Consider the following 25866-nt stretch of genomic DNA (forward strand, 5'->3'; position numbering starts at 1 on the left):
ATCACATGTCATTGAGAGACAGCGAAACCCACTTTCTGAGTAAGAACATTCATGAACATGCACTGCTAGGAAAGTTAATTACTGATGATAAAATAAAACATCAAAATGGAAATGGGGATGCCAGGTGAAATTGGTAGAATGATTTTTCAGCATAGTATCCAACATGTTAAAGAAAATAAAAGAAATAAAGATCTTTGAAGACTATCTTAAAAGGTATCCAATGGAAAAGTGAGTACTGGCAATCTAACCAAAACTAAGATAAGAATGGCATTCTTTGTGTGTAAGCCCTCTAACACATCTTGCTGTAAATGTGGGTTCTTATAATTATTATTGTAAATATACTTTAAATTCACTGAAATTATGACTCTATGTAGTGTAAAGTGATAAATATGGCATTAATTTTGTGAGGTCGTAAGTACTCTACTGACAACATTTTCCATGTTTCAAAAAGTGTGCCATACCCAACAGTTGGTGCTGAAATGGGCAGAATGTGTTCACAGGCAGGATCTAAATAAACAGACAAATAAGTTTTGTATACCCTGTATTATTCTTGAGTGATATAAATAATTTAATGAAGACATGAAAAGACTCTTTGCAGGTGACACAAATTTATTGGTCATAGCTCAAAACTCATCCATATCCAACATGATCAAAACAGTAGCCAACCAGACTCAGTGGAGGATACATATGGAACATGCAATGTCCCCCCCCCCTTCCCCCCACACCTTTGCGGGGCCACCCACATTGCCACCCACACTGCCTCTGCCAGTCATCTTGCATGCTACTCGTTTGTTTCTTTCATCAGTCGACTTGACTGAATTGAGTTATTGAGTAGTTGTACTTTCCTATGTACCATGCACGTCCATATCATCGGAATTTATATGTTTCTGTCTGGCACAAAAACTGCTAGCACATACCTACAAGAAAAGACTCAACCATTCTGGTGATCTTGATACATTATTCTGTCTGGTGTTCTACTGTTTTCTTGTACAGAGAACCTTCGATACATAGCATTATAAATACAGAAAACTGCAATCATAATGCTGATGCTATGACATACTGGAAAAGAATTGTTTTTATTCCAACACTGGACCATGTTATGACTGACATGAAAGAATGTTTTGTTGAAGAAAATATTTATTATTTAAAATTCAACATATTTTTGCCCTCACAACTACTGAAACATGATGGTAATGATCTGTTACCTAAATTGAATCAGTGCTTAACTGAACTGCCATTCTTTGAAAAGCAAACAAGCATAAACACCCTTAATGATTGTGATTCTGTTATGCAAGCCTTGTCTGTTTGTCCTGGATCTGACTATCCTACTTTTCACATGCTGTACAAAATATTTGCTTGTCTGCCTGCATCTATTGCTACAGTAAAAAGAAGTTTTTCAACACTGCGGTGTATAAAGACATAGCCGAGGTTGACAACAAAGGAGGATCGACATAGCAGCTTACCTCTGTTGAACACTCGTCCTTACATTGATTGTTCTATTGATGACATAATTAACCAATTTTCTAGGAAGAATAGGTGCACAGATTTCATCATTCAAGGAAGAGAACCACAATTGTAACTTTCTTATATCATAAGTTGGCAAATGTCTTGTATATGTGTATAATCAGTTTAAATAAAACTTTCTTAAACTTTGCATGTGACTTGGTTATTTTTTTATTACAGTAAAAGTAAAGGTAGCTCAAGATATCTTTAGCACCCCCTTCTTGAGTTTTTTCTGACCAGACTTATTACGAGATCACAGCAATGGTAGCATGTACCAACTGAAATTGGGGGCATTCGCATGCAAATTCAAAACTGTCCATACATTTGAGAATTCTTTACAAAATTGATGTGAAACACACCATATTTTACTACAAAATACAACTGCAAATGAAATAAACTAGCACCTGTATATGACAGAAAAGCATGCATATGTGTAGTTATTGAGCACTAAGTCTATTCTTTTGTCTTTTTTTTTAAACTGAACAACATTGTAATGTTTCCAAATTAAGTACACTCTGAATCATATTCTTTACTTTGGAGACTATTGCTAATGCACTCAACCTTAGTCTCAGTCATTCTGTTTTTGAAAAGTCTTGATCCTGTTCAGTGTTTAGAAGAATCTGTCAGCCTCAGCAATTGTCATAGATGTCAAGGACACAACTGTCTAAAGTTAGCAGCACATTTCTGTAAACATTGTTGCCATTTATGAATTATGAAATAAACCTCCAGACATTATACACACTAACACAATTTTTAAATATAACAGTTCATGAAATATTTACACATATCCACATAAGGTAAAACTGCCACTGCATCACATGTTACATTTGCTATTTCAGTATTATCAAAATCATATTACAAAATTTCAGACAAACAAAAATGACCTGCTGGTACTAGAGATGGACATTATGAAATCCAGTTTGTAAACTTTATCTCCAGATGGCTAACAGGCTTGATGGAGCCATTTTATATCTGGAGTATTTTTACTAACATAGGGATTCATCCTGATTAGATTTGATTAGATGTATTTTTTGTCCCAGTTGATTTGTAGTGAGGACATCCTCTGGGATGCAGAACACATCAGAAACCAAGAGTACACAATAAATATTTACAAAATAAGAGCAGATATTATGTGTATCCTGAACAGATCCCAAACAAAATTGCCCTTGTGGATGTGGAACTGGTAGAAAAAAAATTAAACGTATTTATATTTAAAAGTATATAAAACTTGTCATCAAATATTAAATGTTCAATACACTTAGATGTATATGATAATATATGATAATTCTTAGGATATTGTAGCCACATGTCATCAAATGAAAATAAAAAAAAAACATTTTACACTACTTTCTTACGATGATCACATTATTGCACAATATTTGTGCAGGAAGCCAGATTATATGCAATATTCACATTATGTGATACTGTAACATACACACATCAGTCAGTTCTGCTAAGAAATTGATCATTGGAATGGAAGGAGTTGGTCACCAATAGACTCCTCTCAAACTGAACTTTATTATTAGTTAAACTTTTTATGGCTGCTGGCATGTTATTGAAAATGTGTAGTGCTGAATAGGGGACACCTTTCTGCTGAATCAAAGTAAGTGCCTTTAAATCCTTGTGAAAGTTATTCCTATTTCTAGTATTGATTCAGTGAACTGAGCTGTTGGTTTGGACGGGGTGGGGGGGGGGGGGGATTTAATGAGAAATTTCATTAAGGAGCAAATATATTGGGAAGCAGTAGCTAGTATCCCCAGTGCCTTTAACAGCTCTCTGCAGGATGTTCTTTAGTTCACACCACAAATAATTCATATTACATGTATCTGGTCTTGGAAAACTGTAGCTTGGCTTGTTGAGTTACCCCAGAAAATACAATTCCTAATGACATTATAAAATGAAAGTAAGCATAATATTTTTTTATCGCCTTTGTGAGGTAACATTCACATAGGAAATAGAGATTTGTTTAGGTGCTTCAGCAGTTCTGTTGCATGCTTTTTCCAGTTAAATTTATTATCAAGCTGTAATCTCAAGAATTTACCAGTGTCAACTTCTTCTATGTGCTTGTATTTATATTTTAGGCATATACTGACAGGAAACCTTTTACACGTTCTGAGCTGCATACAGTATGTTTTTTCAAGGGTTAGTGACAGAGAATTGGCTAGGAACCATTTATTGATAACCATGAAAATTTCATTAGCCAACTTCTCTAAAGCTGTACTTGATTTACTATTTATTGCAATATTTGCATGACCTGCAAACAAAACAAACTTGGCATCTGGTAATGTGAATATGAAAGGTCATTGATACACACTAAAAAAAGTAAGCATCTTAAGATGGAATCTTGATGGACACCATGTTATTGGTTGTTCCCAGTTGGATGGTGCCTGATGATTTAATATATGTTTCATTCCTATTGATACCTTTTCTTTTCTGTCAGAGATATAGAATTTAAACCATTTTGCAACATTTCCTGTCACACCACAATAACCCAATTAACTTCGTAATATACTGTGATTTACACAGTCAAATGTCTTTGACAGATCACAAAATAAGCCAGTAGCCTGTAATTTATTGTGTAACAAATTAACTACATTTTCACTGTTTAACTACATTTTGCAAGTTGTGATTTGGATAATATTTTATTTGTGTTCAGATGGTCAAGAAGATGACTGTATATTATATTCTCTGAAATATTTGAGATTGTGGGCAAAAGTGAAATTGGGTGGAAGTTTGATGGTATTTTTTTAACTATTTTCTTATACAAAGGCTTAACTTCAGCATATTTCAACCGTTCAGGAAATGTTCCACTGATACAAGACTGATTACACAAATAACTTACAATGTCACTAAACTCAGAGACATAGCCACCAGTTTTTGATTTTAAGGATTTTAAGGTGGACATTACTTTCACTGGTGTTGTGATGCTCCACTCATACTATTGTAATCATTTTTAGTGACTTGTCTGAGTTACTCTATGGCAGCACCTACTGAACTCAACACCCCTGTCTTTTCAGTAACATTTATGAAATGTCTATTGAAAAGTTCAGCAACACTGCACACTTTTTTTACCCATGTACCATTTACTCTTAATGCTATGTAAGCCTTTTCATCTCTGGTTCCTCCAGTCTCTTCCTTCACTTTATCCCATATTGTCTTTATTTTATCTGATGTGACTATCCCTTTCTGATAATGCGGTTGCTTTGATATCTGTATTACTATCTTCGATATTTTGCAGCATGTTTGGTAATGATCTATAGAATTTACATCAATGCTGTTTCTGACTGACAGATATAGTTTCCTTTTTGGCTTACAGGATACCTTTATTGCTATAGTAATCTTGTAGATTGTAGGATATACAATATGTGATCTTTTAAAGAATACAAGACTCTTTCTTACTTTTAGTTTGTGTCCATATCTATACTTTCTACCCTATATCCATATTACTGCCCATATTTATGCTGATCTTCTATGTTGCTGCCCATCTTTATTCATAAATATCAATTCAAACACAACTTTTTTTTCAAAATTTCATTTTCTGATGGCAACACAGAGTTGATTTCCTTTGTATCCATCACATTCATACAGATACACCAGCAAGTTGTAAAATAAACCAGCATTTTATACTTCAAGGCAATGCTACTTCAATTTCTTGTTTTTGATTTTGTTCTTATTTGTTTATCCTACAGTGTCTCTCTCTCAACTGAGAGTCATGCCTGACCTTCAAATAGAATCACTGAATAGTGCACTCCTTCTTTTTCATGCGTGAAATTTTCTTCAGTGAAAGATATCCAGAGTCCGAAAGTCTCTCGCCTTCTCCTTGTATGTGTGTATGACACTCCAAGACAGTTGACTTTGTTCCACTTTCTTTCATTACAGAAGTATAATTTCATTTCCGCCATTGCCATCAGATTATATCAGTGAAAAGAATGTGTTATCTAAGGTATTCAAAAATGTTGATTATTTCTCAACAAAACTGCAAATTGTACATCAGAGGTAATAATTTATTTCATGTTTCTGGAAAATGAATGTCATTATTTCCCAAATTGCCTCTTTTTCCTCAAGCAAAATGCATTCCATTCATCTTGGACCTCATATTTTAATCAGTAGATTACGGACCCTCTTTTATCTTATCCAGCGTGTTTCTGGTAGTGCCCCAACAGAAATTTTGTTCTATGCCTGCTTGCCGCATCACCATTACCATCCTCTCAACAAAAAGAAGTTGCAATCGCACTGATACTATCATTCCTCTCTACCCATGGGAGAAGAACACATTTTGAAAACAATAATCAATTCATTGATAGTGTACATACAACAGATTGCTCCATAATTAGTTTCATTCTGTGTCTGCATTTTCTGTAAGCATAGAACCAAATATTTATTGTCATTTTAGGGACGCATTGTGATCCAGAGTACATACGCTTCACTTATTCAAAATCCATCATCTGCTGCTGCACTAGTGTTTATAGAAGATAACAACAATGAGGATCAGCCAGAAGAAGATCAAAATCAAGAGAAGAATTGCAAACAGTTTGTAAGAGGACATAAACAAGCAACCAGAGCATCTATAAGGGTAAGTAAATATTCAGTATACTAATAGAAACTTTTTATGAAGAATCACTGTTATGTACAATATGATTTTATCTAACTGAATCATAAATTCACATGCATGTAATGCAGAAACCTACATTATCTGAGTGCTTAATGCCATTGTTTTTGAAATGCAATAATAAAAATCCTAAATGATCCATGAATTTCATTAGGACAAAGGTGTATGAAAACCAAGCTGAATCATCTCTATGTAAAAAGCAGAGAATTTGGAACTGTTTGAACACTGACAACAAACCAGTTTAAGCCTCTTGATTTCTCGGAATTGAAGGAAGCATCTTGTCAGACACTTCTAAGAATTTTACTCTCTTAGCAAACGAACACAGTGCTTCATTTAACGGTGTAGAGGAAGTGTTTTGCTACAGTGTTATGACTGTGAATGTTAATTACATCACAGTCAGTTTTATTCTAATTGAACATTTTTAGATGACTGAAAATACACTGACAGTCTTTGTAACTAATCTTCACAAAGTGGTAGAAATGTGATGGCAGCATAACTCAAAAATATCTAATTGTAATACATTTTTGAGTAATGACACAGCCACATTTCTCCCACTTTGCTTACCAGAAGACATTTATTTAGAATGAAACCCATTGTGGTGTAAGAAACATTTCTGAAATATTTTTGTGGTGGTTTTTATTAACATTTACACTATTTGGCTGTGGGGCTCAAAATGATTAATAATGTGATGACTGTTTCACAACAATGTCACAAATAATATTTTTATAGATGAAAAGTTACACATCCTAAGAGAGCAAAAGTGAATATCCAGTAGGTTTTGTAATAATGAAATTCAACTACTTATCTAATTGAAATCTGTATTTATACTCTGCATATCATTATAAAATGTGTGGTAGAGTCACATTTGTACTCTTCATGAGGCGAAATTAGAGTGAAGATCCTATAAGGGAAATATGAAATAATTTGAAATATGTCATCCATTTGTTCCAAAACTTCACATAGTTGCAAAAATAGCTCTTTTGATAGTCTAATAAAGACAATATTTTCAATCATTGTTGTTAGAGTAGTAACAAATACATGTATCTTGAACCAGGGTGATATTCTGAACAAATGTGCGCTGATGGTTTTGTCACTGTAAATCACTCTGATTACTGGCAACACCACTCTCCCAACCCAGAAGATCATGGTACACAGCAGTTGTTGTTTGACAAGGAAGATAAATTAATAGCTTTTTAAACCTAATTAAGTTATTTATTTGTCCATATAAATCTCTTTTTCAATACATATATTGTACACAGGATATTGGACAGAAAACCTTTTTAGCTATTGGTTTTTCAAATGTCAAACATACATTATTTAAATTTTTATAACAAATTGGATCTATACAGTTAATAATTACAATTTTTTTAAATACTGTATATTTATAACTTACTTCTACAATTAAAGATACAAATTACATTTTTTCTTTCATAAGATACTGTGAGATTGAATAGTAGCAGTTTTTCAGAAGGTAGGCTGTCACAGATGTTTTAAAGCTCTGTAGTTCAGGAGGAGATTTTGTATGTCTTGGTAATCTGTTGTATAGTTTTGTTCCTGCATGATATACAACTTTTTGACATAAAGTGATGTTACAATGATTAACATGTATGTCACTGTCTGACCTGGTACTGTAATCATAGACACTTTTGTTTTGAGGAAAAAAGTTTTCTTTTCTCAGTAGGCTTTTTTTGACATGCATGACTACTTCCAGTATATAAATGCAGGAAAGGAGTAGGTTCTGTAGATATTTAAAGAAAAACTTTGCATGGTTTTCTGCTGCTCACTTGTTTCATTATTCTCATTTTGTTTCCTGAAAACTATTATGGCCTTGTGTATATTTCCCCAGAAAATGGTACCCTACTTCAGTATTGAATGTACACGATTAAAGTATACAGTCATAATTGTTTCTGCACTAGTATAGTTGCAAAGAATTCTTACTACATAGCTCATTTTTGCTAGTTTTGAATTTAAGGATGTGATATGAGTGCTCCATTTAAGATTTTCCTGGATATGAATCCCAAGAAATTTAGTTTCATTGACAGCACTAATGTTTTCGTTATCTATACATATTACGGGTTAAGCTGCATTTTTATTTTGATCAGTGTGGAAATTCATGAGTACCATTTTTGGGGATTAACTATTAGCCTGTTACTGGCAAATCATTCAGACAATCATTTTGTAATATCTTTTGCAGATGCAGTAAGATTTTCTTCTTTATTCCCTTCAGTCAATAAACTAGTGCCATCTGCAAACGTTACTGGTTCGGGATCCCTAATGTGCAATGGGAAATCATTAATGTACACAAAAATAGAAAGAGAACTAAAATGGAGCCGTGTGGAACACCATGACTTAGTCCACATGGTTCTGAAAGGTGTAACTGGAGTTCATTTCCTTTCCTTTCATGTACTTAATTTCAGTTACCTGAGAGCAATATTCCAAATATGATTTAATCCACTGATTTGGCACACCTCTTACAACATACTCACTTCATGTACACTGAAACCAATCTCCAGAAGAACTGAGACAGCTTCAATGTGAACTTATGTCTTCCATGACACTTATAATTTGTGTGTGACATGATTTTAAAGTATAAGTTCCATACATTTAGACATTATTTTTGTAGTGCCTTTTTGTTGTGAAATGGGAGTAATCTCATTTATTCTGCAAAAACATCAAAAAGGATACAATTTTACACCAATCATATCATAGTCTTATTAAGCCTCAGTAGACATTGCCTTACTTGTGCTTTACATTCCAATTAATTCTGTCAGAAGGTTGTTACCTAAAATATGAGTAAAGATGTATGTACCACTACTTTTGCAGGATATTAATATTGATGAAGTGATATGCAGTTTAACTGGAAACTGAAGGAGATCAAGAGACAATTGCAAGAAGTAGTTCCATATTTATAAGAAACTAGTATTAACAGAATACAAAACTGTATCTTAATACTACAATAACGAAAATTTTATGTTGTAAACAATCAACAGAAGTGAAGAAAAACAACCACTCACTTGCACAGAAGTTTAACAACAGAAGGGACAATGAATGAAATATTTAGAAAAACTGAGAATCACTTCTTGGTAAATGGCCTATTACTTAACTTAGAAAAAGCTAAGTTCATTCAGTTCTGAAAGTGGCACTATATATTGCCATCAATAACAGTAAAGCAAGGGGGTTGGTGGTGTGGAGGGGGTGGGGGGGGGGGGAAGAAGATGTCTAAACACAGAATGTTCAAAATTCCTGCAAGTGTATGTTGATGAGAACTGGAAGTCATTTATTATACCTCTTATGAAATTCTTGAGTTCAGAGATACCTTCTCTGCATGTAATTGCTCACACTTTGTACTTCCATTTATTAATAGCATAAGGGATATTTCTACATGCAGATGCAAATTATTCATTGCACAGGAACATACTGTACGGATAATATCTGCCGTCCATCCTCATACTTCATGTTTGCATCTGCTTAAGGAATTATGCATACTGACAACAGCCTCCTGGTACATTCAGTCTCTGGTTATGTTTGTTGTAAGAACAGGAGCAAAGTATTCAACCAAAAAAATATTTGACAACCACCATTGTGAGGTAAAGGTTGTGGCAAATTATGCATCTTAGAAACAAATCAGAGTTGTTTCTATTTGACAGCTACTGCTCTTTACATGTATTTATGAACAGAATAAATGTCTTATGTGGTTGGCTTACATTATTAAATTTTATAGTTAAATTAAATTAAAGTAAAAATTTAATTAAAATGTAGTCATACTGTCACAAAGGAAATGTATTTTGATCTATGAATTTCAGATAGTGTGTTCATAACCATTTTCTGAAACATTATATATCAAGAAATATGCCATGAAAACATGAAGATAAAAAATGTATATTATTTGTAAACCTACTGGCACATTGCGCAACATACCAAATTGTCATAAATATGATTGATGAAACATGCAAATAAATAACTGTGCATGCAGAATCGAACAACGGAAAATTCAGGATGGAATGCAACAACACAGTGGAACTTCAGTTTTACATTCTGCAGTTTTACATTTTTTGCAATGCTACACCACAAATTCTTTGCCCCTGTGAAAAACCCATAGGAACAATGCTGAAAATTCCCCAATTTTACATTTCTTCCTGGTAATGTTTACCTTGATTCTAAGTTCTTACTCATCACCTTGCTTGATATCGCCCTGTTTTCTTCCTATTGACATTTGATGTGTCTGAACAAGTTACAAGTGGCTCAAAAGACAAATGGTTTGCGCCACAGGTGGTAGTGTAATTAAGGGAATAGTTTAGGCCATTTTGGAGAGAGGAAATGTGAGAAAGTAAATGCTGGCATAAGCCACAATCGGTGTTGCCAACACAACTTTCAACATTTAGCTTCACCATGCAATTATGGTGCAACTACTGCTAGTTTGCCGCAATAATGGAGAAACAGTTGGCACAAAGTGTCCCAGACCAAGCCAATGCCTGACGAAGAGGCACAGCCACCACCATTTCTTGTACCACTTATAACTTAGTCTCATCTTTTTGTACGTATTTCCGATGTGCTATATTCAGCAACAATATCGATTGTTAACATTTTAAATTCAAACACTGAGTCTCAAAGAATATGCTTGGTCATAATCGGGGAAACATAGCCCATTTCTGGCTTGTGAATTCTTATTGGCTGGCAACTTGTTAAGTCACCCAATAGTCAGTGCAGCCACCAGAGCACGCTAACACACATAAAATGAGCTCACCTCCTCGATGTGTGGAGAGTGGGAGTTGCCCTTCAGTGATGAGAGTGCAGGTATGAGTGAAAGCACTTTTTGAAGTGGTGAAGATATACTTTTTGTGCAGATGATGTGATATGACAGAGACGTCACATGGAAACAGAACAACGGTTTTGTGATAGTACTCTTTTAAGACTTCCATGTTCAAATCTATCAATGCAACAACTACTTACCCATGTATATACGTTGCACCTCACACCCCCCACACTGTAGATTGTAAAAATTGGCAGCAATGATAGAGGACGTGAAGCAAACTATAGCACCTAAGCTTTCTTTCCAATTTGCATTTTACACAGTGTACAGAAATTCACTGAGCTGACTTCTAATAAGCTTGTGACGTCATATGGAGAAGTAAACTCATTTGTCATGTCTCTGTTTCTCTCATCAAGCCTAAAATAGCACTTAAACGGTGGTGAGCATATAACAGTAATGGTGGCAAAGTACGTTATTAAGCAGATGTTCGCATTTATGCTTATGGTTTAACCACTTAGCACTGTGATGTTTGAGATTTAATGCAACATGTGCATCAATTTTTACTTTTTTCTGGGTGAGCATAGAGGATGATTTCTCAAAAATGCATGTTTTGAATGTATAATTTGAAGTCATAGCATGTCAGAAAACAGCTCAGTTACCTTGTATATAATTTCAATTTTTTGATGAGTTTTTATGTGACGTTACACATCTGCGCAGATGTTAATTATGTGAAAGGCAACAAGACAAGTTAACTTTAAGTCTAATGCTTATCAAAATGATGACCTTTGATTCATAGTGTATTGTTTTTGCTCAGTCTTCCTGAGATCCTTTTACAAAGTTTATTTCAGGATCCATATTTCTTTTATGGCAGCTATACCTGCTTGTGGCTCATAGCTTTAACAACTTTCTTCTCAAACAGCGTCCTAAATATGGAAAATTTTTCTTTGTAGTTATTCTTCTGGCATTCCCAAAGCTGGGTTTATAGGCCGTAGCACCCTGGCTCAGATACTTCCCAGTGCTCCCCTCTCCTCCCTTACCTACAGTTTATTTTTTTACTTTTGCTGTTTTTATTTTTCTCACTTTTTACACTGCCCTGGAAAATTAAATTTTCATGTTGCAAAAAACTGTAGTCAGTAATGGAATCACTTAAAGGAAACAAGTCATTAATTGCACACTTTTACCTCAATTGGTACCTTCCTTGTTTCATTCAGTAGTTCATTTCATGTTTTGTATACTAATTAGTATCTTCATGCCTCTCACAGTGTTTGATAGATTACTTTTTAAAAATAATATTAGCTAACATGCACAACAGTGACAAATGACAACAAAAGCAGTTTGTACATAAACCAATGCAAAGCACAAGGATACAGCTGTTGTGACCTGTGACATTAACAATAGCCCTCCAACTGTTCTCAGTGATGAACCAGATGCCACTCTAGTGACAGTGCTGCTGGTTGGCCTTTCATGTTTTCAAATAAAATCGAAATTTTTTTACGTGTGATGAAGCCTACTGAAACTAAAAGTGCCAATCAAGGTCCCATAGCACTCCCATTTTTCTCTACATCCTTGCCTGACAGGTCTACCTGGCCTGTGCATAAACTTGGCTCTCAGTACTGCCAAGATCAGCTGTTGATATTTCCTTGTGGCTTCAGGTTTTTCTCTCTTACTTGGTCTATTAGCATACCTAGGTACTTCTTATACTCATTGTCTTCTGTAGGCTTCATGATAATCACTTTGCTCACTGCAGTCTTATCTCTTACAACTGTTTCCTTTTCTCTATTTTTCACCTTTCCCTCTACTTGTACCTCATTTTTGTTTACCATTCTTTTGTCTATTAATAAATGCAGTCAAATAATTATCCATGATTGGTTGGTATCTCTGCATCCATTATATTGAAAGTGATATGTTATAAATAATATATTTCTCTTTATTAAAGAGTGTCTCTTCATACCATGGACCAGCTATTGGTGAGGAAGAGGATGAAGAGGCACCTGATATGATAGAAGCCACAACCAAAGGAGTTGTGAAAACATCACCATACATTGGCTACTTCAGATCAGGAACCAACTACTTTGTCATACTTTTGATGCTCATCTTGTTTGCATTGGCTCAGATACTGGCTAGTGGATCTGACTACTATGTGTCATATTGGTAAGTTTATGTATCCACCAAGTTTATGCTACCTTAAAGAAGGAGATTTAATTATGTGTAATGAACATTAGAAATTAAGTTTCCTTTTTTCATTATTTGTAATTACTGAATTAGTTGTTGGTATTCTTAGTGGATAATGATTTATTGTTGCAAGTTATATACTGATATCATTGACACACACCAAGTAGCATGCAACATCTCCTTTTCTCATGATGATGTGGCTGTGCATTACAGCATGGACTACAACAAGTCAGTGAAAGCATTGGGGAGCAGTTCTGTTCCATGCCTCATGGATATTGGTTAGAGTTGACTCCAAGGCATGCAAATCTTGCTCAGGGCCAAGCCTAATGTACTTGATGGCACTGATGTCAGATGACATGTGCTGCCACAAATTGCTTTCACTGGGTGGTGTAGTGTCATCACAAGTCACCTGCAGGATGTTGTAAGAGAATAAATGGAAGCAAATTACTAGACAGTGAATTCCTGGCTAAGAGACTATGGCAGATATGTCATCTGCCTCATTGTATCCTTTTGATTAAATACTACAGGAGAATACCTCTGCCACATACCTTAATGGTGTCCTGTTGATAAGCAGCCTCATGTGCTTGTGATGTTGTCACACCCTGCAGTAACATATAACTGTGTGTTCTGTGACCTGTCAGTTCAAGCAAATTATGTAAAACCTCCAAGATCGGCAATGTTTTACAGTAGCTCAAAGTTTACTGCAAGTGTCAATGCAAAATGTTTTTAATAGTTTCCTCAATTAAACTCTGTCTTGAAATCTGGCAGAAAATCCAAAGAGATTCTGGTGGTATTTAATGTATACCAGTGACAAGATACAATCAGAACCTTCACTGCATGATGTGAATAATAATTTTATCAATGACAGTGTCACTAAAACACAGTTTCTAAACACGGCTTTTCAAAATTCCTTCACCAATGAAGATGCAATAAATATTCCTGAATTCAATTCAATAACAGCTGGCAATATCAGTAACTTAGAAGTAAACACCCTCAGTGTAACACATATGCATGGACATACTGTTATCTTTTAAATATGTTATTGTGATGCTGCAACTTCAGACTGATGTATATTGATGAAGTAGCTCCATTTTTGGCAAATCATATAAAACAGCTTGCTTGATGAAAGATCTGCACCAGAGAAAGTTGTGTGGTCAGCCATAGCACAATAAATCATTTTGCAATTTATTCTGATTTTCTGGTGACTTTAGTAAACAATAGATGAGTGCATCATCTGCAACCAATCTAAGAGGGCTCCTCGGATTGTCTCCTATGCCATTTGTTAGGAGCAGGAGCAACAGAGGCTCTGTAACAGTTCCTTGGGGAATGTCAGATATTGCTTCAGCCTCACTCAGTGACTTCCCATCATTTACTATGAACTGTGACCTTTCTGACAGGAAATCATGAATGAAGTCATGCAACTGACATGGTGCTCCATAGGAACACAATCTGATTAGAAGCCACAAATGTGAAATGATCTCAAACACATTCTGTAAATCTAGAAATATGGAACTTCAAGTATTCTGCTTATAGCACTAGCACTTCATGTGAATAAAAAGCCAGTTGTGTTTCACAAGAATGGTATTTTCTGAATCTGTGCTATATTGTAGCAAATCATTTTCTTTGAGGCATGTCATAATGTTTGAACACAGTATATGTTCCAAAATACTACTGCAAATCAGTGTCAGTGATTGGGTGTATAATTCAGCAGATTACTTTCAATTGCATACTTTTGTATCAGTACTGTATGTGCAAATTTCCGGTCATTAGGCTTATATGTTTTGTAGAGGATCAGTGAAGTTAGATTCTGGGAGCAGAAAGGAGATGGGTGTGGAGCAGAAAGCAGGTGGAGGTTGAGGCCAGGAGGATGTTTTGGAAGGATATCTCTCATCTACAAGGTCTATGAGAAAAGTAATGAGACAGACAACACTGCAAATGATCTAGCAACATTGTGGTCTTCTACATGTGTAGACCAGTGTGTTCATCCCTTTAAGATGCTCAGTCCAAGTTACAGCTCCGTACAGCCATCACATGATTTTGGAGAGTGACATCAGTGCAGTTCTGTCTTTGTTACGTGTTATTAAAATGGAACAGCAGAATTTAGAGCAACATTATGCCATCACATTTTGTGCAAAACTTGGGAAATCCATGAGTGTGACATTTGAAGAGTTGAAACAGGCCTGTGGGAAACATTCCTTGTCAAGAGCACAAGTTTCCGCTGGCACAAATTATTTTTGGGAGCCTGAGAATATGTTGAAGATGAACCTTGCTCAGGGAGACATACAACTACAAAAACCAGTGAAAATGTCAAACATGTGCATGCTCTTGTGAGGCTGTTCCTTCAGGACAAACTGTCAACCAAGTGTTTTACAAAGATGTCCTTGAAAGGCCCAGGAAAAGGGTGAATCAAGTGAGACAGGACATTGCAGGCAAATGAATGCTGCATCATAACAGTATCTTATGTCACACAGCCACTTCCATCTGGAATTTTTTACCTCAAAAGGCATTTCTGTTCTACAGATAAAAAATCTGTCTGAAGCATATACAAGGTGCGTGAGGAAAGTAATGACTTTTCTCACACAACTTGCATATACTTCAGGAAAGCTTGGAGGGGGGGGGGGGGGGGGGGAGGCGGGTTCAAATGGCATGGGTTGTGAAGAAGCCCCTAAAATTAAGGATGATGTGCTCAGTAGTGTGCCCCACCCCTGGGTGGACATTTCTGTTCTTGGCCACAGTTTGGCCAACGGCCATTTAGTTGGATGCACAGCTTGTTGGTAATAATGTCCACATAAAATGATATAGAGAAATTACAGTAGTGCTGGTGTATGCTATGGCTGCTTTCGGAGGTGATCCTGCCTCCAGTGGGATAGGGTAAGCCTGTCACAAAACTGTGTAAGTTGTGCTTGGTGACTTCATCAGACAGTTCTTGCACCTGGATATTCCTCTTGGATTTGACTCCTGTTGGGGTTGGTGGGAGGGTTATGCATGTGTGATGATATAGCATGGGAAATCTGCCTGTGGACTACGTTTAGGGTATAGTGCCTGTTTGTGAAGGCCATAGTAAGACCTCTGGCATACTGGGCAAGGGAATCCTTGTCAGTGCAGAAGTACTGTCCTTCAGTGACCAGATATATGGAACTGATTTTTTGTATGTAGAAGATGACAGCTGTCAAAATAAGTCCACATGTGTCACATGGATGGGAAGACACTGCATAATAAATAAATAATTTTCCTATATTTAATCTCGCCTAAGACAAAGAGTCCTTGCAGGTAATTCAAGATCTACCAAAGACCATGTTATTCTTCATTTGAATAAAATAATGTCAGAAAAGTACAAATAAGCCACTATAAACAGTCTTTATTGTCATTCTGACATATACACATTTTCATGTAGCAGCTGGAAATCTCAGTTTTTCAGGGAAATGAAAATGCCTATTTTACTTATCTTCAGCTTTTTCTTGGTGTTCTGTTTGGGAAAAGTCTTCAGTTCTTTCTGGTTTCATAGACCATTTTTTCTCCAAATTAGGGTTTCACAATATGTCCTTTTTTGGTCTGCTCTTTCTTATTTTTCATGTATTACCTCTTTTTCTTTTCGAATCTTTTGTTTCTTTAGTTTACCTTCACTTTATTTACATTGCTGTAAACATAAAAGAGATAGTGTTTTAATCTTCAATATTCTAGACAGAGCAGTCAACTGAAAAGTTACTCTTCTCAGGTTACTATGTTGATATATAAGTTCTGCTGTCGTTTTCATCTTATTAACGGTCTGGAATTTTTTTCAATTAAAACAAACATCTTCTACCTTTTGAATTATTTAAAAGATAACTTTTGCACAGCAATAAAAAAAAAACTGCAGTTCACATTACAACAGTAAGAAACAAATACAATCTGTTGAACACTGACTGACAGAAACATGATGCCAAGAAAATATGAGAACAACTTGGATATTTTAGTGCACCTGCATAACCAGAGATATACACTGAACTACTTGCAGAGAAGTCCAAATCTGATCTGTGTCAGTGACTGACGTCTGGTGCATCTTCTATAATATTTATAACCTATGTATGTGCACCAGAAAAATTGTGGAAATCTCCATTGTCATATTAATTATTATACTGACATCCAGTTTTCCTATTAGTGAAAATTTAGACTAAATCATATCTTTTCACTTGTAGAAAAATCCAAGAACAAAAATGGTTTCAAGAGATATGTTAAATAATCACAAATTAATGATCAAAGCTTCCAAAATATTACATATGTTAAACATAGTTTATATTTGGCATGTAAGTGATTTTACATCGAATAAAAATGTTTTTTTGGAGTGAGTTACAAAAGTCGTTTAGACAATGAATAATAAATGTTAGCTGGGAGCAACCAAAGTAAAATTTCATGGTTTATGTGACATGTGCTATATTTTGAACAAATTGAATTATGGAAAGCTACACTGTTGTCTAAAAACATTTGTCTTGGAAATTACATTCCCACACATATTTATCTGTTTGAAAGTGAAACTGAGAGAATGACCAGTTTTCTGGAATATCATGCTTATGAGCTGTAACTTTGAAAAATGTTCTCGTTAATGACAAATAAATAAGCAAAATATTATTGCTGAAAATACTCCAGTGTATTTATTGTGTATTTCAGAGTGAAAATGGCATCAAAAAATTCAAACATAACAGCAGTAGCAAGATGTTCATTTTTATCCAATTGGCCTAATATTGGTATATTATAAGCTGCAAAAATGACTTTTTTAACATATCATTTTATCATTAAGCTTCAAAACTGCTTCTCTCATATTGTGTCTGGCATATAATGTAATGTAAATTATAAAATGTAATTTGTTCCTTTAATTTGAAGGAATTTTCTAATTATAGGAATTCAATCTTGTTGGCAGGACTACTCAGGAAGAAAAAAGGAAACTACATATGTTGCCAGATAATAAAGAATTTTATAATGTGAGTGAAGCTTCTCAGGATGAAATAATTATTCACAGTAATGGAACAGCCCACACAGGAAATCATGATGAACTGCTGACCACAGAAAATTACATCTCCCTGTATGTTGGGATTATTGTTGCTTTGCTTGTGACAGCATTCACACGTTCACTTGCCTTCTACAAAATCTGTGTCACTTGTTCAAAAAACCTTCACAACAAGATGTTCACTAATCTTATGAAGGCCCCAATGAGATTCTTCCATACAAATCCATCAGGTACGTAAAAATAAAAAACACGTAGTAACAACAACAACAACAACAACAACAACAATAATAATAATAATAATAATGAATATATTGTATTGACTACTAAGTAGTACTGTTCCTGACTGCTATTTTCATTATACATTGACTGGCTCTTTTGAGGGACAAACACAAAGTCGTAGTTAGTGACAGGTAAAATGGCTGCCAGGGTGCTTTAATATTGTTAGTGTTTAGTGTTGTTCCCAGGCCTCATAGGGTACATAAGGGTCATGAAGAGTGTCAGATATTGAGTGTTCTCTGTGAAGAATGTGGAGATGCTGTTGTATTTGTGTGAGACAACTCTGTCAACACCGGGTAATATTTGAGTGTGGCCTCATTGTGGATCTCCATGTGACCAGCTGGTTGAATTGTGCAATATCCAGATTTGTGGGTGCATTTTCAGACATGACAGTACCCCGATGTTAGACTGCGTGGGAGTGTAAGGGCATGTACACTTGTCCTGAACGTTGTGGTTGACCATCTCTGATCATCATAAGGGAGTATCACCATATTGTCCACCAAGCATGCTGTAACCCCGTCACATCTGTACCTGCCAAGCAAAGGAGTTGCTGCAACATTCTGTATCATCCTGCACCTCTGATTGGAGATAGGGAGCAGCCAGATAGGGAAATACTATACCACCACAGCTGCATTTGGTGTGGTGTCATGACTGGAAAGTATGGACTGCTGATGAATGGTAACACATTGTGCTCAGTGATGAATCGTAGTTCTGCTCTACTCTATATGACAGTTTCAGTGAGTATAGTGATGACTTGGAGAGAGGTGCCCTTCTTCCATTGTTTTGGGGAGGCTCAGCAGTGTTACTTCTGATGACAGGCTGTTAGGAACCATTGGGTATGGCTTCAGGCCACAGCTTGCAGTGAGTGAGGGAACCCTGATGCCACAACGGTATGTCATGGACCCATTGCCTCCTCATGTGTTACCTCTCTTATGATAGTATTGTGGTGCCATTGCTCAACAGGACAAACCTTGTCCACACAAGGCACATATCTCCTTGAAGCCTCTGTGTGATGTTGAGGTTTCTCCCATAGCCAGCAAGGCCCCCAGATCTGTCCCGTTAGACATCTGTGGGACTAGTTCGGACATTCCTAGGTATCCAGTATCCAGGATATTAAGGACCAGTTAAAAGTGTTGTGTGCCAGCTTGGCTCAGTAGATAATACAAAAGCTTTATGATACCATCCCAACTGTGCATGCATCTAGGCCAGTGGGGATACCTCATATTGGTAAGTGGGTCATCCAGACAAGTTCTTCATAAATTTTACTGAAATAACATCGCTTACCCTTGATCAATGAACATCTACATGGATACTCTGCAAATCACACTTAAGTACCTGGCAGGGGGTTTACTGAACCACCTTCACAATAATTATCTCTTTTTCCAATCTCACCTCAAAGAGTGCGTAGAAAAAATGAACACCTATACCTTTCTGTTTGAGCTCTAATTTCCTTTATTTTATTATGATGATAATTCCTCCCTGTGTAGGTTAGCATCAACAATATATTTTCACATTTGGAGGAGAAAGTTGGTGATTGAAATTCTGTAGGAAGATTCCACTGCAACAAAAAAATGCCTTTGTTTTAATGATGACCACCTCAAATCCTGTATCATGTCAGTGACACTCTTTGCCTATTTCATGATAATACAAAATGTGCTGCTCTTCTCTGAACTTTTGCAATGTACTCTGATAATCTTACCTGGTACAGATCTCAGACTGTGCAGCAGAACTCCAGAAGAGGACAGAAACATAGTGTAGGCAATCTCTTTAGTAGATCTTCTACATTTTCTAAGTGATCTGCCAATAAAAGACAGTCTTTGGTTTGCCTTTCCCACAGCATCTTTATGTGTTCTTTCCAATTTAAGTTGTTTGTAATTGCAATCCCTAGGTATTTACTTGAATTTACAACCTTTAGATTTGACTGATTTATCCTGTAACCAAAATTTAACAGATTCCTTTTAGCACTCCTGTGGATGAGCTCACACTTCTCACTATTTAGGGTCAACTGCCAATTTTTGCACCATACAGATACCTTTTTTAAATGATTTTGCAATTTGTTTTGATCTTCTGATGAGTTTACTAGATTACTAGATGATAAATGACAGCGTCATCTGTGAACAACCTAAGGCAGCTGCTCATATTGTCTCCTAAATCACTTATATAGATAAGGAACAGCAGAGGGCCTATAATGCTACTGTGGGGAATGCCAGAAATCATGCCTGTTTTACTTGAAGACGTTCCATCAGTTACTATGAACTGTGACCTACTTGACAGGAAATCATGAATCCAGCCACATAGCTCAGATAATATTCCATATGCATGCAATTTCAGTACAAGCTGCTTGTGTGGTACAGTGTTAAAAGCCTTCTGTGAATCTGGAATCAATTTGAAATCCCATGTGAAAAGCACTCAGCACTTTGTGTGAGTGAAGAGTTAGGTGTGTTTCACAAGAACAATGTTTTCTAAATCTGTGTTGACTGTGTGTCAATAGACCATTCTGTTTAAGGTAATTCATAATGCTCAAACACAATATATTTTCCAAAGTTCACTCCATATCGACATTAAGTTTCATTTCATTTCCTCTTCCATTTCTGGGTGCTTTGCTTTTTCTTTGTCTGGCAGTGCATATTGTGTTGTAGTTTTGGTAACACATCAATACTGCCAATGACTGTATGAATATCCAGGGAACCCATCAGCTTTCCTTCCATAATACTGCAGTAATTCCCCAGCTTCATTGGACACATGAAAAGAAGGAACAGGAACATACATTCTGTTCATTATAGTAAATATGTTGAGCCATTTCTCCTGTAAAGTAATTTTCTGGTCCATTTATTGCATAAAGGGGTTACACATAGTGTAGTAGTGTAGCAATGAATATTGTCATAAACATGACTAGTATAATTCTTAAAGATATCCTAAGAAATCACAATAATGTTGATTCAAATGTGCAGGTCAGTAGAACACTGTCAGGTGTTGATTCTTTTGATTCTTTGTGGGGTGAGATCAACATAAAGTCAACAGTAAAGTGATTGAGCAGCTTCATGTGGAAACCCAGATAATAAAATTTATACAATGCCGGTTCTATTAAGGTGACACTTCCAAAATGAAGAATGTCTCCAGGAGTTCTCTAACTGGGACTCCAAAGCCCTCTCTTATGTTCCAGTGTAGGCGTTGCATACAATTGGAATTTTCTGGTTCCATGGAGAGAACTGGAGACCATTGGTGTGCCTTCCAGTGACGCAATAGTCCCTTGATCATTGACCTGTAAGAGAGACGTGGGGATATCAGATCCTGTGGATGGATGAGACAGTGCTGCTGATAGCCACAGCTGTGATGGTGTACATCGATGACAACTAATGCAACTGGAGGAGTACTGGCAATGGGAATGTCAGTGGCTGTGGTACGGGTGATGGCTGTCATCAAAGCAGGATGATATTTGGATGTGACAGTGGCAGAGATGTTGTGGCAGTCAAGGACAAACATCAAGCCATTGTGGAACTGTACTAACCTGGTGATGTTGCCATAAATACTCAGTGGCACAAGATGGAATGAATTTTCCTACTCTGAAAAGCTTTGATTGTTCATCACAAAGTTGAACAACATTCAAATACCATTGATTTCAGTTGAATATATTTTCACTTATATTTGTATTAAAGCACACTTCAGCAATTATCATTTCACAAACAACCCTCTTTATATTTTTAACTGTTTGACAGCCAGAATATGATTATTAATGATATTCTGATCAGTCCAGTTTCCTTCAAATGAGTACTAAGACAGCAAGTTTGTTATAAGCCATAATAAGGTCCTTACAATGACAATGTGTCTTATACATATTCTCATATTGGTAAAGTAAAGTTTTATGGTATAAAAAGCTGGGAGACCCTGATGGGTATGTTCAGCTGCCTGAATGGAAATTTGTTTTCCATACTTTGTGGCCAAAGGCAACTTTCTTTCAAAAAGTGTAATGTGTTGTGTGTTGTTTAAGTGTAAATGTTAAATGTAGGTAACTGTAATTCATGTGTGTGTAGTGTGGTGTCATGTATGTGGTGGATGATAATTAGGGCACATACACTACTACTCTCGATACATAGACTACTCAATCTGATGGATGGATCACCATCAGTGTCACAAGCCCTCACTTCATGAGAAACTGGGAAGCAGTTTGAAATTTAATCCAGGACATTGGTATTGAGATTGGTGATTAGGGGCTAGACGCAATCATCCATCCTGTCCCCTCTGCTGTGTAGGCAAAGCAGGAAATTGCCTACACTGCTTGGTGTACATGGAAGGGCACCCATCCAAATACTGGCCATGCTTGACAGTGTCCATCTTCAGTGATCTGATGAGAACTAGTTTATCCACCACAGCATGGCCATTGACATTCTCATGTTGAAGTCAGATGAAAGCTGAATGTAACTGCTTTTTACATTTTGTTCTTTTCTTATTATCAGTCCTTCAGACTGAAATATGATTCAAATTATCTCTAGGCACTATTCTTTTTGCAAATAATGGTGTTGGAAGTATTCCCAGTCATGTAATTTTATTACATAGATGTCACTGTCTTGATTGCCATACACAAAACAGTTTCTTCTTGGTAATTACTTGAAGTGACATAGAGATGCTAGCTGGATGATAGCTAGCCACCAACTTTTATACAGAGATGTTAATGCAGATTCCATCACAGAGATATTATCTGGCTGATAGCTAAGCATGAACTCTCAGAAGTTTACAAAAGACACTGTTCACTGATATTGGCAGACTGTGACACAAAGTAGTGCGAGCAGAGCAAATGTTACTCACTAAATGATGGATTCATTGAACGAGAGATGTATAAACACAGGCATATGGATAATTGATGAAAACCGTAACAATATTTTACATAACAACAACATAAGGGTATCATGCTATTGAGTCACACAATAATTTTCATTAACTGTATGTTAAATAATTGCAAAGTTGCTTCTAAGGTTCTTTGGTGTACCACCGGAAACTGTCATCGAAGGTCTATGATATTTTGGTGAAGCACTGTTCTGCCATCGTCAGGTTGTACTGATGGAATGGGGGGCCTTTAGTGCACTCCTGATATGTATACCTGTGGTTTCAGAGTTCTGGCCTTGCAGGCTCCGTGCCGTGCTCGGTGGTGAGGGGACATGCAGCTGCAGAGCCTATAACACAGCAGGAAGAATACTTTAAACACCCAAGTACCTTCATTGTAAGATTGTCATGTTTTCACTTAATTACTGTTGTTTTAGACTTCACTAACAGATTCATATGCAAGAAACTCACATGCTGTCCCTCTGATTGTCCATGTTGAACCTGAAACTATTTTTAAGTGACTTATTGCTTGCAGACAGCAGCCTCCTCACAAATACTAGTTGTTGATGAGTGTGTCATTCTAGATTTCTCATATAGTCTTTTAACATTCTTTACTGCATCCTTTAGATTTATTTTTCAGTTTGACGTCAAACTCAATAATTGTTTCAGGACGTATACTAAACCGATTCTCAAAAGATATGGGTGCTGTAGATGAGATTCTTCCCAAGTCATTGTTGGAAGCTATTCAGGTCAGTATTTTATGAATAATATTCTTGTGTACTGGCATGATTAAATAAACATAATAAATACGGCATCAGTAAATAACACTAACATTGAGAATGTAAGACTGTTAAAAAACAAACACCAAGTAAAAAAAAGTTTTGCTATAAGAATCTCGAAGTTGTGATTACTTTTCAGTCTATCTTCAGTACAATTTATTTATTTTTTTGCAGTCTATCAAGACCAACTTTTGTAAACTATTCAGAAAGTTAATTAATTTAATATCATTACAGAACATTGACTTACAAATTACAGTTTGGGACAAGAACAAAAAACAATAGTGAGCTTCCTCTGGTTATCTCTGGTACTACCATAGAAAGCAATGAGCTATTGGATTCCCACTCGAGAAAACAGAAGGGGCATTCATTTCGCCAGCTTAGAATTAATTAATCCATGAAGTAAATTGAAGGAGTAGTGCTTATCCTGCAATTATCTACAGTGCTATCAAAGGATACAACAAAGAAATGGATGAGATAGTCATTTGACAAAAGGCAGTGAATAGACAGTGACACTCTGTGTTGTAATATGCTTTACATGTCATTCAGAGAGCATAGGATGTCAAAGTTTATATAGATTCATGGATTCCTCCTTCCCCTCTCTCTGCCCATCTCCTTGTCTTCCCTTTCTCTGTCCATCTCCTACTTTTCCCTCTCTTTCTGTCCATCTCCCCTCCCCCCCCCCCTTTCTCTCTGCATCACCATGTTATCACCCCCACCTCAATAGGAAATTGGTGCTTAATAACTCCACAGTATTTGTTTCCAGATAGCAAATAGTATGTGTACCAAGTTTGAGTGAAATCAATCCAAGGGTTTACAAGGAGCTTTTTACTCCTATGGCTTCACTCGCATATGCACATGTCACATAAATTTAACATATTCCACAAATATTTAACCTATATCGAACTTTGCCCTGTAGTTCTGTTTTCATGTATCTCAGTGTTTATTTACATCATATTTCATGAGCTATGTGTCATACAACATAATTTTGGAGTTACATTTTTCTGTGAAATGTCGGCAAATAGAGTTAATAGTAAAGAAGTAATAAATTAAAATGTCATGCATGATGCATAAATTTTATTGCATGAACAGTGAAAATGTAGTAGGCACTAAACTAATTTACTTTCACCATTTTGTGGGGTTGCCGGCCGGAGTGGCCGAGCGGTTAAAGGCGCTACAGTCTGGAACCGCACGACCGCTACGGTCGCAGGTTCGAATCCTGCCTCGGGCATGGATGTGTGTGATGTCCTTAGGTTAGTTAGGTTTAAGTAGTTCTAAGTTCTAGGGGACTTATGACCACAGCAGTGAGTCCCATAGTGCGCAGAGCCATTTTTTTTTTTTTGTTTTTTGTGGGGTTGTCAGTGAGAAAAAGTTTGAAATTATTTGTAAAATTCGTTGCAAGTCACTAAGTGTTCTCATTCTCAAATACTGGTGAATACAGAGAGAGAGAGAGAGAGAGAGACAGAGAGAGAGAGAGAGAGAGATGATGATGAGACTTACCAAACAAAAGCACTGGCAGGTTGATAGACACACAAACAAACACAAACATACACACAAAATTCTAGCTTTCGCAACCAACGGCTGCTTCGTCAGGAAAGAGGGAAGGAGAGGGAAAGACGAAAAGATGTGGGTTTTAAGGGAGAGGGTAAGGAGTCATTCCAATCCCAGGAGCGGAAAGACTTACCTTAAGGGGAAAAAAGGACGGGTATACACTCGCACACACACACATATCCATCCGCACATACACAGACACAAGCAGACATTCGTAAAGACAAGACTTAACTGATGAAATTGTAAACGATGTTTTTCAGAAAATCATTAAGTGGTTCTCTGCAAATGGGCTCTCATTAAACTTTGACAAAACACAGTATATACAGTTCCACACAGTAAATGGAATGACACCATTAATAAATATTGCCTTCGATCAGAAATTGGTAGCTAAGGTAGAATATTCAAAATTTATAGGTGTATGCATTGATGA

The 25866-nt window shown here is 36.3% G+C and overlaps 1 protein-coding gene across 1 annotated transcript in view; it reads left to right on the plus strand.

The window, feature by feature from the left end:
• Positions 1 to 25866, plus strand: part of LOC126162590 (ATP-binding cassette sub-family C member 4-like) — a 262712-nt gene that overhangs the window by 177300 nt on the left and 59546 nt on the right. The window contains exons 12-15 of the mRNA XM_049919191.1: positions 5897 to 6076; positions 12799 to 13013; positions 17929 to 18245; positions 23779 to 23858. Of these exons, the coding sequence (XP_049775148.1) occupies positions 5897 to 6076; positions 12799 to 13013; positions 17929 to 18245; positions 23779 to 23858 (792 nt within the window). The remainder of the gene's footprint in view (positions 1 to 5896; positions 6077 to 12798; positions 13014 to 17928; positions 18246 to 23778; positions 23859 to 25866) is intronic.

Source organism: Schistocerca cancellata, chromosome 2 (assembly GCF_023864275.1).
Source record: "Schistocerca cancellata isolate TAMUIC-IGC-003103 chromosome 2, iqSchCanc2.1, whole genome shotgun sequence".
Classification (NCBI taxonomy): Eukaryota; Metazoa; Arthropoda; class Insecta; order Orthoptera; family Acrididae; genus Schistocerca; species Schistocerca cancellata.